This window comes from Amphiprion ocellaris, chromosome 4 (assembly GCF_022539595.1).
Source record: "Amphiprion ocellaris isolate individual 3 ecotype Okinawa chromosome 4, ASM2253959v1, whole genome shotgun sequence".
NCBI classification, from domain to species: domain Eukaryota; kingdom Metazoa; phylum Chordata; class Actinopteri; family Pomacentridae; genus Amphiprion; species Amphiprion ocellaris.
In genome coordinates, this window is record NC_072769.1 from 23,673,688 (window position 1) to 23,693,631 (window position 19,944).

The 19,944-nt window shown below is 39.3% G+C and overlaps 1 protein-coding gene across 4 annotated transcripts in view; it reads right to left on the reverse strand.

Moving 5' to 3' along the window:
* The window catches only part of usp34 (ubiquitin specific peptidase 34), an 80,561-nt gene extending 62,962 nt beyond the window's left edge, over window positions 1-17,599 (reverse strand). For all 4 annotated transcript variants that reach the window (XM_055009849.1, XM_055009848.1, XM_023289911.3 and 1 more), the window contains exons 1-4: window positions 17,265-17,599; window positions 5,601-5,691; window positions 2,446-3,010; window positions 1,597-1,647 (exon numbers count right to left, since the gene is read on the reverse strand). In XM_055009849.1, coding sequence (XP_054865824.1) covers window positions 1,597-1,647; window positions 2,446-3,010; window positions 5,601-5,691; window positions 17,265-17,307 — 750 coding nt within the window. In that variant the 5' untranslated portion in view covers window positions 17,308-17,599. The remainder of the gene's footprint in view (window positions 1-1,596; window positions 1,648-2,445; window positions 3,011-5,600; window positions 5,692-17,264) is intronic.
* Window positions 17,600-19,944: the final 2,345 nt, after the last annotated feature.

Below are 19,944 nucleotides of genomic sequence, written 5' to 3' on the forward strand. Positions count from 1 at the left end.
ACATGAACTCTTCTATTCCTAAAACACTAATGCTGGAGCTGGACTGGATTCCTGCATTCCACCTTGAGCAGAGTAATCATTTTCTTCAGTTTTCGGTATCGTTTTTTTTAAACCAGGCATGAGACTTGTTGTCCTTTAAAAATAGCGTCAGCTGTTTTTTGGCAAGGTTGTACCTTTTACATGTAAGCCTGCACTGATCCTATATTCTATGAACAAATTCAACGTTACATCTGGACTTAAGTTTATAAACACCAAAATAAAATATTGTTTTCCTTGTCAAAATAGCTTAGGGTTAGGGTTAGACAAAAACAAGTCAGCTGAGTCCACAGGACAAAATTAATTCAAGCTGAGTCACTCTGCACAACGGGGTCGATGGACAAAACTGGAAACCTCCCCTCAGACAGCGTTTATATTTGGATGCTGAGCCGCCTGGGCATCAGGTTTCTCAGGTCAGATGTGAGATAACCTCTGAGATCCAGAGACAATAAGATCTTTGACGAGACTAAAATGCAAAGCTGATGTCTGTTGAGCAGAAAAAACATTGAAATTGAAATTATGCAGCAATGTAAAAGCGAGCGTATCATTATTTTTACTTACATTTGCACAGTCTAATACATGCCAATAAAAAGTCTTCTTATGATATGTGAAAATGTCAGGATGTTGGAAAATATAATTCCTTCACTCTTCTTCTACTTTTCCTCTCAAATACCACCATGAATTTGAACATTTTTAACATTTCCCTTTTATGTGAACACACAATTCCTCTGTATACTGTCACTGCGAGTCTATGTTGAAATTGAGGGAATTTCTCCTTGCTGAGCTGACTGTATGCTTTCAGCACCATTTGTTGTCTTTCTCTTGGTCGATAAGCAGGATTACACTAAAATTGCCAGGCCACAATTACTACGACAAGAAAACTGCTCCTGCTGATATTTTTAAAATAATCACAGAAGGTGTTGCAGTAAAATCTGGTGTTAGAGGAAGTGAAATAACACTTTAATTCTCTTCTCAGTCCAAGGTGGAAGATTAAGCACCTTGTCTGGTTTTTCCTGTTAATCTGTCCTTGCACATGGCCAGAACTGCTCAATTAATTTTCACAGCATGTACTGTGAGCTCAGACAGAAACCAAAACTTAAGAGTGGAAGGAGCAAAAGTCCAGCATGCTGACAAAAGATGTGACCGGTAAGCCTGAGTCTCCACAGCTGATATGTGATGCTGTTACGCACATGCAGACTCCTGATGTCCTCGTCTCTTGCTGTAATCCCTAGACACCTAAGGCCTACAGCTAGTTTTCATCACCACCTTTGCCTCCGCTCACACTCTCCTGCTCCGGATGTAGCACAGCTGTCAGCTTTGGGCATAAAATTTGTTGAAGTTTTCAAAAGAGAATATTTTGCAGAGTGGCTAAAAGGAATTTGGCCTTAAAAGTTTAATTTAATGGAAATTAACAAGATAGTCTGCGTTTTTTGCGGCAGTTTGAGGGATTATTTTCTGCTGTAGCTGTGAGCTGATTAACAAGAAACTATTTGAAACTAAATGTAGCAGCAGTAAGAAAACGATCAGCTCGGAGAAATAAGGACAAGATAGGTTTCTTACGTTCATGTCACAGAAGGAGCCGAGGATGTTGCTTTCATGAGCAGATATGTCCTGGGAAAAAGGAACAGAAACAAAAGTGGCACCGTTTTAGAAGACATGTGCGTCAACAGACTTGTATCATCCTTAAAACAGCAACATTCAAACAACATTCAAAACATGTTTCAAGAGCTTAAAGAAAAGAATGTGTTCTGGCATCGTCATCAGAAAAAAAACAATACATCAGTATGTTTACAGTGTTTATAGCACAAAGCTTGATTTTGTCAGAAGCACTGGCATATATTACATTACATATATATATATATATATGACATATATAATATATGATATATTTGGCCATTGGTTTTTAACATAGACACATAGTATAAACATTTCTGTTTGGGAAGCATACTAATTCACTTTCTTGCTGAGAGTTAAATGAGAAATCAAGACAAACTGATGGATTTTTCACACAATATATAATATGCAGATTTTGTTCGACTTAAAATGTATCAGTCCAATAATTTTTCACTACCTAATTTTTGGACTCCATGTGTTTAGCTGGGTTAAAAAGGCAATATTTCTTGATTTAATGTATTATTTATTTTCAAACTGAGTTCACTAACAGCACTCAAAAAACAAAAACAATATGCAACTGTGTAGATGTTTAGGGCATCTCAGCATTCAGTCCAGAGCTAAAGCCAGGAGGCCTTCAGCCTAGCTTCAATGGAAACAGTCTGTTTCTTCCAAAGCTGAATGATCAGTGACTATTAAACCCGTTACCTAAAAAGAAACTGCTGCAGCGAGAAGAAAAGTGGAGGCTCCAGTGCATGAGCATAATGTTGTGATCTGTGTCCTGGAGCTCGTTCTTACCTCTATAGTGGGGTGTGTATTGTGTTTGTAGGCTGTGTACAGGGGAAACTGGATCTGGAAGATCTTGGCTGCACACAGCAGCAGTTTCTCCCTCTCCTCTGTGTTCCAGGAGCTGAAGGGATCCTGGCTGTCACTGTTACTGTCACTGCTACCTCCAGCACCACCGTCAACACCCCCGGAACCACTGCCCCCATCCCCAGGTCCCAGTGCTTCCACCTGCGCTTCAACCGGCAGACTGGCACCCTGGTCCTGGTTCTGCGTCTTATTCTGGTTTATGTCAGGCGTGTCGGCATCCTCTTCAGCAGAGTCTCTTTCCACATTCACAGGTTCGTCCTCCCCAGGTGAGGGTGGCTGAGGGAGGGTACCTTGTCCCGACTCCCCTCCGCTCCATTCACACTCCGCCCCTTCTGCCCCAGACACAGCCCCTTTGTGTGCGTGGTCCTGGACGCTGCAGAGTCGGTCTCTCAGGCTGCTGATCTGAGCAATGACCAGGTTGATGAGGGCGTAGACCAGCTGATTAAAGACCTCCAAATGCTTATACTCCTTGAAGCAGCAGAGACATTGTCTGGAGACACAACACAGAAGAAGAAGGAAGCTTTAGAGAAGCAATCGACTCAACTGTGAAGCTTAATTCTCAAGCCACATCAGAATCTCTCAGAGTGGTGAAATGCCAAGAACACCAGAAGCAGTCGTATAAAACTGACTTGTTTTACATCTTACTTTGCAGTACATAACACTAATCCTCAAAAGTCTGAGTGCATAAACTGTTGTCTGTAAATGCGAGGAATTTTTTGAGCCTTGATTTGTTTTTCCCTTTGCTATAAGCAGGAATGCTTACTATTGTATACTAGTACTATCCTGTGAGCTTTAATATTTTTAGATAGTACAATTAAGGTTAATGACTTGATGTAAATTAGGGGTAAACTGTTCACGAGAACTCGTGGGGAAAGAACTCCTACATGTAAAGTTCTCTGAGATCTAAGAAGGCTCCAAAGGGATTTTTTCATATGGGTTAAGACTATGCAGATTTCACAGCCACATTCCAGACAATCAGAAGTTATCTCTACTGTCAGCATTTTAGAAGGCATAAAAACATAAAACAAAACTAAACAAAAAACATGACAATTTCATGACACTAAATTTTCCTTTTCATGATAAGAAAGCTAATGTGAAAAATCTGCAAGTATTATATAAAAATGACAGAAGATCTGGATAGCATTAACTGTTCTGAAAAAACAAGACACATCATGTATGGCTGACCTTTAAAATGACCAAAACAGGAACTTAAAGGTAAAGGCCAAGAAATAACCTCGTAACATTTCAAACTGGTGTATTTCTGCATTAATGGATCCATTGTGTCTCGACGGGTTATGCTAACTTTGCAATCTCCTGCTTTGTAGAGATTCAGGGAAACAAGGAGCTGCGATTTGAGAAAGACTGCTAACACCCGACTTTTAGCCTTGAACAAAATGTAGTCACACTAATGAATTCTTTGAATCATTGCCAATAATCTGGAGCCGACCCCCAGTAAACTTTCATTAAATGTGAACAGTAAACAGACCGAGCTTTCATTTGTTTGGGCCAGTTCATAATTGTGAAAACGTGGGGGTGTTAACAGGTAGTCTGTTCCTCTCATAGATTCATCCTGGAAGGCTGCTGATACGGCACTTTTCTCCTCATGAAAGTAACACTATCAACTGTCCGAGCAAAAATCATTTAGTCAGATGAGAATACATCAACCAACCAATCGACCAGACGACCTCGAGACGACAGCCCGACCAATCTTCCACTGAGCTCCTCCTCAAACAAACCTCTGACTGCACTATAACAATCCACTGAGTTGAAACATTACCGACGCACTGGACATTTAAAAAGCAACACACAAAAGACTATAAGGCAGTGACACTATAAGATTCTTATTTCATTCTACAAAGAAAAAAGCAGGTTTGCATGAGTGTGGAAGTACAATGTTTTGCCACGTGTCAGAGAATCTCTTAAGTCAGTGAGTAGAGGAACTGTTTTAAACTCTATAAAAAAGAAAGACTTACAGAGAAAGGCACATACAGCAGAAACATGAAAATATGTTGATTCTTGCTTTAGAAGAATGAGTCAGCAGATCTGGGATGCTCTGGTCAGCCACTTTAAGTTTGCTTTAAACACCAGATATAAAAACATTCCAGCTGCATTAATAAGAACAGACCAAAAACAAGCAGCAAACTAAACAAGACTCATAATTACTGGGGATCTTCTTGTCATCTGCTGGCCTTGACCTTCAGAGCACATTTCACTCTGTTCTGCTTTCACAAAACACAAATCTTTCTGCTTGGAAAGAAAACTTTAAAAAGACTGTCTAGATTTTAGGTATTTCTTTTATATCAAACTGACAGTTGGCAGAGCATGAAGCTAAAGATTCATCACAGGAAAGACTTGCTGACACCTGAGAGATACTCACAGGCTTCTATTACTGAGCAGCTTTACCAGGATCAATGCCTTGCTCAAAAGAAGGTTGACTAGAGTTGCTGGAGGAGTGAACAATAAGTCCGTCTTATCCTCTGATCAAATATCCCAAATGGGAAGAAGGTAGCATGACTGAAGGTTGTATGATTTGTAGATAATTCTCGCTGGTGTACATTACTTTGAAGATGGTTTCCCAGCTTGTTGTTAGATTTTTTTTATTTTTTCTTCATTGTAGTTTTTTAATCAAAGACACAAGAGACAAACTAGAGAGGAGTGACAGAAAAGTCTGACTATGCTAACTTAAACCTTGATTATAACCCCTTGCTAACACATGCACATCCACGTGGACCCTCATGAACGTAGAACACTTGTCTTATAGTTCAGTTAAAGGACAGAGGAGGAGAGACTGACTATTTGTCAGCAGTCAGTACATGCAGTCAATGTCAGTTCAATACTTGTTCCAATTCTTTCACCCAAATATAATTTTATCAACGATAAATGTTGACCCTTTAATATTAATTTTTCTCATCAGATTAGAATTTTACAAGTGAACTGGTGAGGCAGACAGCTACAGGGGTTACAGTTTAGAATTTTTATATACACAAGATGAAGGACAGCAAAGCCATGGACATTGTTCAATTGTTCCATTGCTCGTAGATATGAACATTTTATGAGACACCAGCAGAGGAAGCACTGACCTCTGTGTCCAGGAGCTGATATAGCCCAGCACCCGCAGGGCATGTTCCTTCTTCAGCTGAAAGCCTCCTTCACTGCCGTCTGCATCCGATACTGAGGGAGAAAAAAAACAACAAAATACCTGTTAGAGAACAGCTCCATCAGTTTCTGGAATTGAACTGAACATATTATTGAGTCATGTGACAATCGGCGTTGGTTTGTCTGTCCGTCCGTTCGTAACATTACTCAAAAATGGACAGACACAGAGGCACATTAACTCATTTCCTAGGATTATCTGATGAATCTAAAAGGCTTTGAGAGCTGAAAAATGACATCCAAATCAGCCATTTTAAATGTTGACCAAGTATGTGTCACTGACGTAATAGCTGCAGCCTTTACAATTTGTCACACTTCTTTTTCCCAAGTTACTAGTTCAAAACCATTAATATGATTAATTAAAAAGACTGGTATGATGAGAAAAGTTTAGGTGGAAGAATGTGACTCCAGAAACTCTGTTACTCTGGTGGATGCTGATACTTTCGGTTGTGCAGCAGTATTACGATCATGCTTCTTTTCCAACAAACCATTTTAATTACTCTGCCAACGAACGTGGCGGAGGTTATGTGACGATCGGCATTGCTTTGGCTGTCTGTCTGTCTGTGTGCAACATTACTCAAAAACGGACGACCGGATTTGGATGAAATTTTCAGGAAGGTCAGAAATGACACAAGGACCAAGTGATTTGATTTTGGCAGTAATGCGGTTTATAGTCTGGATCCACGGATTTGTTAAAGATTTCTGTGTCACTGCGAGATAGCGGCACGGTGTCACTGTAGCTATGTGTCATGGGTCTAGCCAGCCCCGCCCCCTTCTGGCCATCCGTTCCCCAGCTGCTGTGTCGCCAGTCTGTGAGGCTCTCTGCAGCTGCTGATTAGTGGATTTGGTGCAGCTGGGAGAGCCTCACACCTGCAGCTCATATCAACTGCTATAAAGACCGGCTTCACACGGCAGGAGACGTGGGACCATACTGCATTACTGCCTTGTCTCTAGTACAGAGAAAACGGTGCAGCGCCGAGCCGCGGAGTAGCCTGTCTTCCCCCAGTTGTCCTCCGGTACGAGGACGAGGATTCCCTGCCCTCCTCGGGGCGAAGAGGTGGACCGATCGGCCGGAGTGAGCCCCGAACTGTTGATCCCCGGTAGCCTGATTTTGCTCTCCCTCACCTGAAGTGAGTTTGCCTGAGTGGCATAATTGTTTATTTTTTGTTAATAAAACCTGTTGACTGTGACCCGCCTACTGCCTGCTGTGTGCACTCACCTTGGGTTCAAATCACTCACAATCCGTAACACTATGACAACAAGTGAACACTACGTCAGCTGCCTGCTGACGATCACATGATTGTGATCCTACTACAAATCTACCGCTGGGGACTTATTGGCCGGAAATGATACAAGGAACAATTGATTAAATTGTGGGGGTGTTTCTGAGTCCCATCAATTCCTGCCACCCACTACATATTTAGGTCACGTGATTCGGTATCTGTACATAATGTACACATGCATAACACATGCTTGTGCTCAGGGCAAGGTCATTTTGTTTGCATCTATATTAAATAGCCACATTCTATAGTGCCATCCTGATCATCAATAACTACTAAAAAAATGCTGCATTTCTACCAAAAATGCTGCAGTTCTGACAATGTCATATGGGGGAATGAACAGCCTTGCGTGGACACACAAATACTAATCATTCCTATATTTAGCTCATGTGAAAAGATTTTCAAACTTTATGAGAATACTTCTTCAAAGATTCACTATCATGACCTTTTGGAGTCATTTCTAACATTTCAGTCTACTCTAAACACCTAAGTGACCTTTCACTCACTGAAAGTTATTTAGACCTTTCTTCCCTAAAAGCCCCGATTCCCCTTTGTCCTCCAGCAGCTGTTTGGAAGCTCTTTACAGAATGTCTGCATTATTTATGACCATGTAGTCCAACTGGAGTACAACCTAATGAATAATGCAAATTTCCTTACACCGCAGTTTTATAGCACCTGTTGCATGGTTGAGACTTCACAAGTATATTTCAGAATGATGAGCTTCTGTTTAAGTTACATAGCAAAGTAAAAGTACTTCTTCCCAGCATATGTAGAGATAACAAAGAGATGAGTATATCCTAAAATCAGTTTCAGTCATTCCTGGTGTAAAGTTTCTTCACCTAGAAGTAGGGCTGCCACAAACGACGCGTCGACGAATCGCCTGAGCACGATACGTCATCAAAAGCGGAAGTGAGCGCGCAATGCAACAGAAATCACCGTCCGAGTGGAGCGCGGAACACGCATGGACATCCGCGCTGTATCGTGCATATATAGTATATGCATATATTATATATGCACAATACAGCGTGGACGTCCGCGTTTACGATACAGCGCGGACATCCGCGCCGCATCGTGCATATACTATATATGCACGATACAGCGCGGATGTCCATGCGTGTTCCGCGCTCCACTCGGACGGTGATTTCTGTTGCATTGCGCGCTCACGTCCGCTTTTGATGACGTATCGTGTTCAGGCGATTCGTCGACGCGTCGTTTGTGGCAGCCCTACCTAGAAGGCTATGCGAAGACTTTTTAGCTGCTGAACAACCAGTAAAAGCACATTTTCGATGCACTGCTTTGATCATTTTGACCAGTTGTAATGCAAATGCAAATTCTGATTACAGAAGTAAAATACACCCTCAATGTACTCCTGGTCAGTCTGGTCTGATAAGTATGAGGAGGAAACACTGACATTTTAATAGGAATTTTCCCAGAAAATATGATAAATGGATCATCTTCACTGCAAAGAAAAATGACACAATCATATCTGTATCAGCAGATCAAGTCAGATTAACCCAAATGGCTTCCCCACTTCATTAGGGTTTTTTATTTCTCTTTCTACTCTAAAATATAGAGGTGTTACAAATGAAAGAAATAAGTGACTATCAGCATATATATCATTATCATATTGACTATCAAATAGAATAATGGCCTTAAAAATGAGTATCAGACAGGCTCCAAGTTGGAGCTTTTCCAATTCAAAGTCATTACATATTGACACTGGCACTGGAGTCTAAAGTTACTGCTACTGTATTGGCCTTCAAAGATCCACACCAGCCCCACCCAGTTTAGGGGAATCAAGTATCTCCACTGAATTGCTAACCTGCATTTGGCAACAAAAAGAAACAGAATAAAAAAACGGCAACAAAAGTGTTTAATTGTGGAATATCAGAAGATTGCGCTCTGGTTTGATGTTGTCTGGGAACAGGCACACAAGTTCCCAACATCAAACTTAGTTTGTTGCTGCAACTCAGCATGGATATAAATACAAAGAGGGGGAAGACAACTTCAGTGTGTCATCTCACTCTCCTCAGCTCGGCAGTGACTGTAACGTTCAGCCAGACTGGAGGCGTTTAAATATGAATGTTCCAGCTGTGAAACTATAACAAATGCAGTTCAGCTAGACTGTGTTTTTGAAAGGAAGCAGAGGCTGACTGTACGCTAGGCAGCAGAAAAAGGCCTGAAGCACAAAATATCTGAAGCACAAAATATGTGAAGCAGAACAGATCCGAGTGACAAAATATGACAAAAACAGTATGCTACTATGAATGTGGCTGTACAACAACTTCTTAAGTATCTGTTCCTTGCACATTTTTAAACAGGATTTCAGCTGAGCTATAGGCTGCATTTTAATATTTTTGATTCAATATCTTAAAATAACAATGCTGTAGCAGGCAGTCAGTATTTAGATAAATACTTTCATGTTAGCCAGTTGTTAGTGGAGTCAAGCCAAAGCTTGAAGCTACTTTGCTTTTGCAATTTTACATTTAAAGCTATTGAAAGATCTGAAGACTCTCACGAGTCGATTAGACCGGTTTCATACACCATTCTTAAAGGTTAAGGATAAACTTCCATGTCTGAAATTCACTATGCTTAAAAGCTGTGATTCTAAAGGGCTTCTCAAAGCATATTTGCCATATTCCAGGAATGCACTTTTGCTGGAAGGAAAATTATTTTATCTGGTTCAGAGAGGGTGAGAAAACAAATATACGGCCTTGTAGAAACTTGAAACTCTGTAACTGAAAATGTGCTTTTTGCAATAAAGGAAACACTTTAAGCAAAATTTTTAGGTATTTGCAATGCATGAAAATACAGTAAAACTGCCAAAAATCCAAACAATCACTGTTTTTCTATTTGATTGACCAGCCATCTCCATATTATTGCCTCCTTGAATTACTCTGTAAATGTGCACGCAAAGACAAACATTCCATGTTTGTGCCTCTCAAGACCTCTCAAGCAACAATCACAATATTACACTAAAATGTCTCTATCTCAGCTGTCAACATGTACGACCCCTTAAGCAGATACAGGGATCTATCCCTCTCCTTGGGGGTCAACTGATGTGTTTCTTCCTAAAGGGTGATAAGCGATACCCATTACTATTAATCAAAGGGACCGATAACCAATATTTGGTATCGATAAACAGTTGCAGTAAACATATATATCTTAGTGTCAAAATTTTAATTAACACAAAAACGCTGTTGAAATGCCTAGCTATGTTAAACATACACTACTGCTCAAAAGTTTGGGGTCACCCAGACAATTTCATGTTTTCCATGAAAACTGTGATAACATAACTGCACAAGGGTTTTCTAATCATCAATTAGCCTTTCAACACCATTAGCTAACACAATGTAGCATTAGAACACAGGAGTGATGGTTGCTGGAAATGTTCCTCTGTACCTCTATGTAGATATTCCATTAAAAATCAGCCGCTTTCAGCTAAAATAGTCATTTACCACATTAACAATGTCTAGACTGGATTTATGATTCATTAAATATTATCTTCATTAAATTAAAACTGCTTTTCTTTCAAAAATAATATTTCTAAGTGACCCCAAACATTTGCACGGTAATGTATGTGTAACTGAAAGAGAACTTTCCAACATTTATCCTTCAGTGCTGATAGGCTGTTACTTGTGACTTGTAACATATATCAGATATTGCTGTTTCATTCCTGATTACAGATAGGGAGATGAGGCTGTATCAAAACCAAAGTAGAAAAGTTTTTTGTTTTTTTTTTAAATCAGGCATTGGTTATGAAAAATTATCATACCAGGAACTGGAAAAATGCTGAATATCAGATTCCATAATAAGCCATGGTAACATCTACTTTAGACAACTACAGGAATTGGGATATGCCTAATATCAAATTCTCCTTCATTTACAAAGTTTCAATGACAAGCTAAGGCAGGGCACGGCAATATAACACAACTCTGCAAGTGTACAAATGGAGTTTTGGATGTCTTGTGTAAAAGGCTTCAAGGTGTTTACGGAGGAGATGAGTTTTTAGTATCTGATGAAATCCATGAAAGAGTTACTGAGGTCTTTCAGACTGGGTCAAAGTGGTCAAAGAGAGCTCACCCTCCACAGAACCATCCAGCTAGCATTGCTAAAAAAAACCTTCATTATTCCTCTGACAAAAGTTTACAAAATAATAGCAATCCCCATTTCACACAGTTTATCTGCACACAAAGTAAGCAATCCTTACTTTCCTCTCAGACTGAGCCCTTTTGGAAATACCTGTTACACATCTATAACTAATAATTCTATGTACAACTCTACTCAAAACTCAAAATAAGACTTAAAACAATGTTCTTCTTCATCCGAATTCAGTGCACATCCTAAAAGTAAGGCTAAGGTACATGCTGCTAGGCTTCTGTGCACAGAGAAGCTTCTTGTTTCCACTCAACTCAGCAGCTAAGACAGGCATGTGACCAAAGATTGCTTTGAAAGGTATAAAATAAAGCGCCCTACAGTCAGATTTATCAAAGATGAAACCAAGTAATTTTATCTACGTGGGCTGCTTTCGATCAACACTGTATTTTAAATGTAAATATCTCAGTCGGCAGTTTTCATGTAATTGTGGTAAACCAAATTTATGTTTGTGATTAATATTGTATTAAATCTGCTGCGCTACAACTGGCATTCTGTTTGGATTTGCAACCAAATTTATCTTCTCTGTGTTTCTCTCCTGTTCCTCGCTCATTTTGCGGTGCACACATGGCGCCTATAGGCCACAAACTCAGTGTTTGTGTCAATATAGTTAAAGAAAAAAACTCTCCAAAGACCAGACAGACTTTCTTATAGATTAGTAACGAAAAATGACGAATCTGCAAGTTGCCTTTTCTTGTAGCACGACGAGTTTGAATTATTTTGTGACTACCGCACATGTGCACATCGCAATGTCGAGGCTGAAGCAACATATCATTCAGCCCTAGTATGAACATTGTTTAGGAACTTCAGCTCATTGCTCAAAAGTTTGTATTAACAACATTCAAACGGTTCTGCAGGAGGCTACTGTAGTTATACAGACTCATGTTCTAGTCAAAAGAAGGAGGCCAGGGTCAGGGATTGTCAACCTTCCTGTTCAACATGTGGTGGTGTGTCTGCTGCTGGGAAAAATAGAAAAATGTCTCGCTAATGTTTGTTTTGAAGAGCTCAAAGAATAGAGCTGTAGAGATATACTGGCTGATACCCTCTTAATACAAGCATGCTGTAAGGGCTGGCTCATCAAATTTTACCTTAAACCACATTTAGTTGTACATGTTGAAGTTTCATTCAGCTCTGGTGTTAGTGGTTACTAACTTCAAAATGAAGAAAACCGGATTTTGTTTGACTTCCTATCTACTTTCACTAGCAGGTCTTTAAATATAAAAATAAAAATCATCAATATCTTCATATATCTTTTCTCTGCTGACATTTTAACATGTAGCTAAAAGTAGGAAGTCCCCCAGCACAGTCATGACAGTGAGCCACTAAGTGCAATACAAGGATCCTGAAATTTGAGCAGCAAAACGGAATTCAAAAATCAAAGCCCTCTTATTGTTTAATTACATTTTTTACACAGTGCATGGCTTATTCCTGTGAACTTCAAGCTGTTTTTGGGTGCATTTTGCTGCCGATACAGTTATACTTCCTGCGGGCTTTTTTTTTTTTTTTTTTTTTACTGCAATGTAAGTCCTGTGACTCTATGAAAACAGCATAACCTAAGTGACAGGAAAAAAAAAGGTCTTTTGTGCAGCGGAGCAATTTTACAATGTCACAAATCAACAAAAAAAGTTTAATTTCTTTGATCATCTGCTTTACAAAAATGATAAAATCCTGAAACCAATATGTTCAACATGTTTCCAAGTGCATGCAGGTGTTACCAATTCTGGAAAAAATGGAGACTTTGCATGCTAGAGATATTTTACTTCTTTTTAATTTGTTTTCATACTTGTCTCTTATCTAGTTTATGTCAGGAAAGCCTGCAGTTTCGTACTTTTCAGGCATGTGGTTTAGCCTTGGTTCATACAACAGACACACAGAAAGAGAAAAGCAGCAAATTTTTGGGGAAATCACACGGATTAGTACTGCATTAAGAAACACCAGTTGAACACAGATCCCTGTTGTAAAACAGGATTTTGTCTCACACACACACACACACACACACACAGTCCAACACATGCTGCTGCAGCAAATCTGAGGTCACAGGTCACCCACAGACACAGCATATGGACCTGCCAGTCTTAATGACAGAGCTGTCACAGCTGACAGCACCCTGCAGTGGAACTTCCATTCCATCCCCCCCAGGGTTTTACACTAGTTTTATCAGAAAAGCTGGAAACCTCATCCTGCTATTCCTAAAACGAACACAAATCAAATGAAACCTCACCAGTTTCATTGTTCAGGGGGTGGAAAAGTCTATCAGCAGTTATTTGACTCAGAATCGAGTCACATTTAAAAAGTGAAAATCTGTGTGGGGTTTCACAACAAACATTAACCTTCGTCTAACTTTAACTAAACACCATGAAAACGTCTAGCTTGAGAGTGTTTACCAGAAAGAAGTGTCCTTCACAGCACAGAGAGGACAAAAACATCATATGTTCATAGCTGCTGCTCCCCACCTCTGTAAATTCATTATGAACTGGAGGGTTGGGTGTCAAGACTTAACAGCCTTTGAGTGTTCGTGTTTCATGTCTACATTTCACCAAATCAGACTGTACTTCACATTAACAGAGATCTGACAAATCAACACTAAAATGTGAGCGCTCTGGGTTCTAAGTTGTAGCTAAAAACAATGAATTACAGTAACATTTTGGTACTGAAATCCATCTACCATATCAGTGCTGGTTATTCCTAAATGATGAAAAGCTCTAAACATGAGGTCTGACATATTTTTGTCTGTCAGATATAATCATAAATATTTTTACACATATTAAGATTAGAAAATTGCTTTCTGGTGGCTGGAACATGTTTTATCCTCCATGCATTGCAGTGGCCTACACAAAAACACCACACAACTGAAAACACACAAAGCTGAATCTCAACCTGTGAGCTCTAGTGGCAACATAAACATCGTAGTGAGAGATCACACATCAGCCAACAATAGAACACCATAAACTACTGGTGTGAACTACAGAAGTTTTTCAGAGTTGGTAAGATATCATTATCGTCTTTCAAAATAACCGTTTTAACACAAATTAACTGTGCATTCAAAACACACTTTTCTGTAAGTCTGATCTGGTGTTGATTTCCATCATTTGGCATCACGTTTATTTCTGATGAAGAATAAGTTCATGCTGCAGCTCACAATCCTGCTCACTTACCCCCTTGATGAAAGGAGGCTGTTAAAGCAGTAGAATTAATATCCAGGATTTTGAAATGACATGTCCAGCTACCCCACACGTCTGTACCGTATTTATCTCTAGTCATGTGCTTTGCGATGAGAATGATGTTTCTTGCCTAAATCAGGTGGTCACAGTTCACTGTCACACAAGTACTTTAGCATCTGGACACACACATATCCAAAGGGTTTATCTACCCATTGACAACATAATTTGTCCAAAGAAAATTAGCAACAGAACTGAGTACACCACTATACAATATCCCTAAAACCTGAAATGATTCAAAATTGCATCATTTCATCTGAACATTCGAAATCAAATATGATGACTATATTGAAAATAAAGGCCACAAATGATAAACTGGGTACAACAAAAGTGAATCCACCTGTGATCTCTGACACACACGACAGAAAAATTTTATTATTATAATTCATTCATTCATTCATTCATTCATTCATTCATTCATTAATGAATTAAAAGAAATCTTAGCACGCCTGTGATTTTCAGTCAGCCTAATTGCATAACCATGAATTCAAAATGATATTCAAACACCAGGATTTTCTTAGCGTTGGACCTATGAGCTGTGTCTATCTGCATGTCTACATCACGGCTCCACATCCTAACGACGACGACCAGACATGCAACACTAATTTTATTCTAATCTGTGACCAACAAAGCCACCAGCAAACTGAACTGTAGTATTCAGGTGGTACAAAACAAGCTATAGTATAACTAATCAGAGTCTCAGTGGCTGTTCTCTTAAAATGCTGCTACGAACAGAGCACCATTTGCACAACTTGGGTCTGAAAAACAGAAGTGTTTCAAACTTGGCACAGGGGTTAGAAATGAAAATCTAAATTTTCTGTGACAGCTCAGACAGTGTGAAGGACGATGCATAATGTCATCCTCTGTTGATGGCATGCAAAAAATAAAAAATAAAAACCCTTCTCGCTCTCCAGCTCAAAACTGAACAGTTAAGCTTTAGAAAATGAACAGAAACCCGGTCAATATTGTGAGCACATTCATTGGTCAGATGAGACCAATATAAATTTGTTTAGTCCAGCATGTTTGTTGTGAACTTGACCAGGATGGCCACAGCCAATGCATAATCCTGACAGAGAAACACAGAGGTGGGAGTGTGATGATATGGCGCCACATGACATTTACAGATGACATCATGATTGCCTGTAAATATACCAAAATACTGGCTGAAAAGCTGACTCCCAGTCTGCCAAAGCTTTGCAGAAGAGGAAAAATCCAGCATGACAGCCATCCAAAACACACTGCCAAAATCACACAAGAGTTTCTAAAGGAGAATAAATTGAAAATTTTGACCCCGTCAAGCATGTCGCCTGACTTCAATCAAATAGAACATGTTGGGGGTATTTTAAAAGAGAAATACAGACCAACACAACTCTCCCAGTAAAGAATAGTAATAGGAAAAAAATGTTTCTGAAGATTGACAGAACATCTGTGCAACAATGACTATCCTCCATGCAAGTGGACATTCAAAGAATTGAAACAAATACAAGTAATGAAAGGGGTTGCATCGAATTCCTACTGAGGGGACTGTATTTTTTACACAGCACATGTAAACTGTTCATTTTTGACATAAGACAAACCATCCTATTGTTAAATTTAGAAGAAAGGCAGTTGCCTTCAGGTGATTCGTTTTGGAATCATTTGACATTTAAGTGGTATTGCACATGTGGTGTACATACTTCTCTTGTATATTGTACTTTTGAATTAGGGAGCCATACTACAGTCAGGTGCAGGATTCTGTACAAGTGGATTCCTATAGAACCTCCGGGAGGAGCTTTCACTTCTCATACACGCAAGTTCGTGACACATAATAGATGGGACACTCACTGGAAAACGACAAATAAATAGTTGAACACTGCATGTTAACCGTCATTTCCATTGCTATCACATAAAAAGGCTTTGCTCAATGTTTTTGAGACACTCCTAAAGTGCAGCAAGGCCTGGTTAGCACGCCTATTCTAAAGGCTAAGTTTTAGCAATAAAGGCAACCTTGTATTTACGTTTGCTTGCTAAAGTTAGCCCCGTAGATGAAACGAGAATTCGTGGCAAAAATAGCACTACATTTACCACCAGTATGAATAAGGAGTATTGCTAGTGTGCTGAGGACATCTGTCGAAAAATGTACAGAAGCTCCTGAGGATTATCGATATGCTATATGCCAAAATATGCGCCTCGATGCAGCCATTACATTTTTCAGCTAGCTCAGTTGCCGCTAGCTTATAGTAACATTTAACAGACTCGCCAAATCACACATAAGAAATTTATATCGTCGTTTTAGTGTCAGCGCTATTAACCGTGAGCTTAATACTGAGAGTGTGCAGGCTGTTTTGAACTGTGAATTTGGCCTCAGCAAAACAATGGGTGGCTGCGGAGTGGACAGCTAGCAGACTGACCTGACAAACACATCAAACAAAGTCAGCCTGCTTGCTAGCTCAACTAGCTAACTTAGCTAGCTAACTTCCAAATCCGTGCAAGCCGCTATTTAACGCCATCGACATCCTTCAAAACACACCCTGTTCCCCGTGTTCAACAGTTCATAGATATTTTAACTCACGACTGTAATGTCACACGCAAAACCGACCAAGGCACTAACATTCTCAGTCGATTTAGGAGCTCCGATGACTATTTGACAGACAGGCCCAAAACTGACTGCCAGTTTGGAAGGGAAAATGGCATTTGCATTCATATCAAATCGACAGTGTGACACAAAATCATAACTGTCACTGACTGTAAAATATGCAGTCAAAATGTCACGACTTCCACCCGTGTTATGGCTGTAAAGTCTGGATGCAAAGGCGAGCTAAACAAGAAAATACACAAAGTTACGTTTGGCTAGCCCCCAAGCTAACATGCTTCCAACAGCCTTCAGTGGACAGCGATGCTAACATCAAGCAGCTAGTTCAGCATCGTCTCGTGGAAATAAAATGATTCGTTTACTTACTTTCATTTAAAACCTCCACCAGCTCGGCGCAGTTTTCACACATTGTTCATGAAGAGGAAAACTGAGTGCACCTACTCAAACCATTGCACTGGAAACTGTTGTTGGCTGGCAGTTGGTTGTTTTGGGGGTAAAAAAGGCCCAGTGGAGGGAGTGATTGGTGAAGGTTATTCCACTAAATGAAACCAGGGGGAACAACAAGGTGTAGAACGTGATTTGCATCCAAGCGAAGTTGATGTACACCAAAAGTTTAGAGGCACTGGAAGGTAGAAATCGAGTCAGTCTCCAATCTGAGCGTTACTTGAGAGAGTAGACACAGCAGCCATGTTGAAAAAGGAGGGGGGGGGGGGCGACTCAGCATGTCGACAGTTCGGGACTTTTCGTCATGTCTCCTTCGCAAGTTCGTTTTTCTTCGGTAATCTCGCGATATCTTTCAAACGGTGTAACGTTTCTAACCTTTTCTTATCTCAAGGGCAAATGCAGTGATAATACTGTCCAGCGCAACAAAATATTAGGAAGCTAACATTTTTAACAGAGAAAAAAAATATATAATTCACACTGTTATCAAAATTTAACAAAATATATATATTTTTTTTTTATGTTTTATCAAGACTACTGCCTCCAATGCTATATAAGTTTTCAAATTAGTTTAAATATAGTTGCATGTAAATAAAATAAACTTCCAATAAATTTAGCAATAACTAAAACCAAACCTCTAATGAAGTTTTTGCCAATAGACCTCCCTTTACCTTCAGACCTGTTTAATGTCACATCTGTCCACCTGCGCCAGCATTAACAGAGCAGAACATTACATTAGTGCTGCCAGTCTCAAACTGCTGGACTTCTTCATAAAGCCACTATACGGGTGCAGTTCAAAAAATTAAAATATGTGTGAAGTTCATTTTTAAAAATGAATTGATTAGAAAGGGTAAGTTTTTTTTAAATTCTGATTTAATTACATGTAAAGTAAAAATTTCAGGCCTTTTTGTCATTAAGTGTGATGATTGGGGCTTATATGAAATCCTGTATCTCAATTTAGTTTCAAATATTCTCTATGATCAGTCATAAAAAGGATTTACAACACCAAAATGTCCAACTTCTGAAAAGTATGTTCATTTATACACTCAATGCTTCGTCGGGACCATGAATTACTGCACCGATGCAGCATGGCATGGAAGTGAGCAGCCTGTGGAACTGCTGAGGTGTTATTAGAAGATGCGAGGCATGTCTTGATATTAGGATTGTTGTAGCTTCTCTTCTGAAGACGTCTGTGCTTGGAAACTCTTGATGCACTGACACCAGCCTCAGTCCACTCCTAGTAAAGCTCTCCCAAGTTCTTGAATCGACCTCTCTTGACAATCCTCTTAAGGCTGCAGTCATCCCTGTTGCTTGCACACCTTTTCCTTTCACACTTTTCCCTGCCAATCAATTTTCCATTGAAATGGTTCAATGCAGCACTGCCAACAGCAAGCATTTCAGCAGTGATCTTCTTTTCCTTAGCCTCCTCATGGAAGGTGTCTAAATCATCCTCTTGTCAACTTTCAACTCCACAGTCTTCCCATGATTGTGGTTGCATGGACTGAATGACATAAAGAGATACACTCTAATTATACTGTTTGAATAGTAATTTGCTCAAAAGTAAATATTAAAAATTATTTCTGATTTTCACAGTCTGTAAGCCATAATCATTAAAATGAAAACAAGAAAAACTTCAAATCTTTCACTTTATGTGTAATGGATACAGAATATATTAAAGTTAACTGTTCAACTGTTAATTCGATTACGATTTTTTTTCCACGATATTCTAACTAACTGAGCTGCATCTGTACAGCCATCTGCGTACTATCTTTAGTCAAAAAAGCCAAAGCAGTCTATAACAACAAATGGACCTGCCCTGATGTTTTTATAACCTTTTCTCTTTTATATGACTATAATCTTCACACAGGGACCGCATCCACAAGTAAACCAACTGCATTATAATTTAAATACTTAGGAAATTATTAGAAAAAGAGCTCAAATTTCTTTGAAGCCATCATTTCAAGAACATAAGTAATATTGTCAAACAGTTCCTTAGCTTTCTGCTGGGCAAAGGAAGTGACAGTATTTACACACGGAAGACTGAGCAATCTCCAGCTTTGACTAAAGGCCTCTTATTTTCAATTCATTTTATTAACTTGCTAACCTGAACTTTGAGAGCGTTGCAGCATAAGAGGACTATGGTTTTTGTTTTAAGAACTAATATTGGCAAAAATTTCAGATTTTTTTTTTTTTGTCTTAACAGAACGGGAAAAGTTCTGAGGGTTCAATATCTGATGTGAAAATAATGTCTATTCAATGGTAGTTTCTCTCTACATAGTGTCACTGAGGTGCCCGGGTTTTGTCCATGATCCAATTCATACTTTAAATGATTCAGCTCAACACTTACTGACATTCAGTCTGACGCAGGTCAAATGTTACTTATATCTGTGTCAACTGTGGGGTTTTAAGTGTAATAGTCACTATAAGAAGGTAAAACTGTACACCTCCTGACAACCTTGACTATCTAAAATACATTCAAATATCAAACAAGGATCCCTGATCAGTGCAAAGCAAATGTAACCCCCCTTCCTTCTTTGGTAATCACTGATTTGTGTCATTTACTTTGATACAAAATAATCCAAAAACATTCATTTGAAGTGTGTCA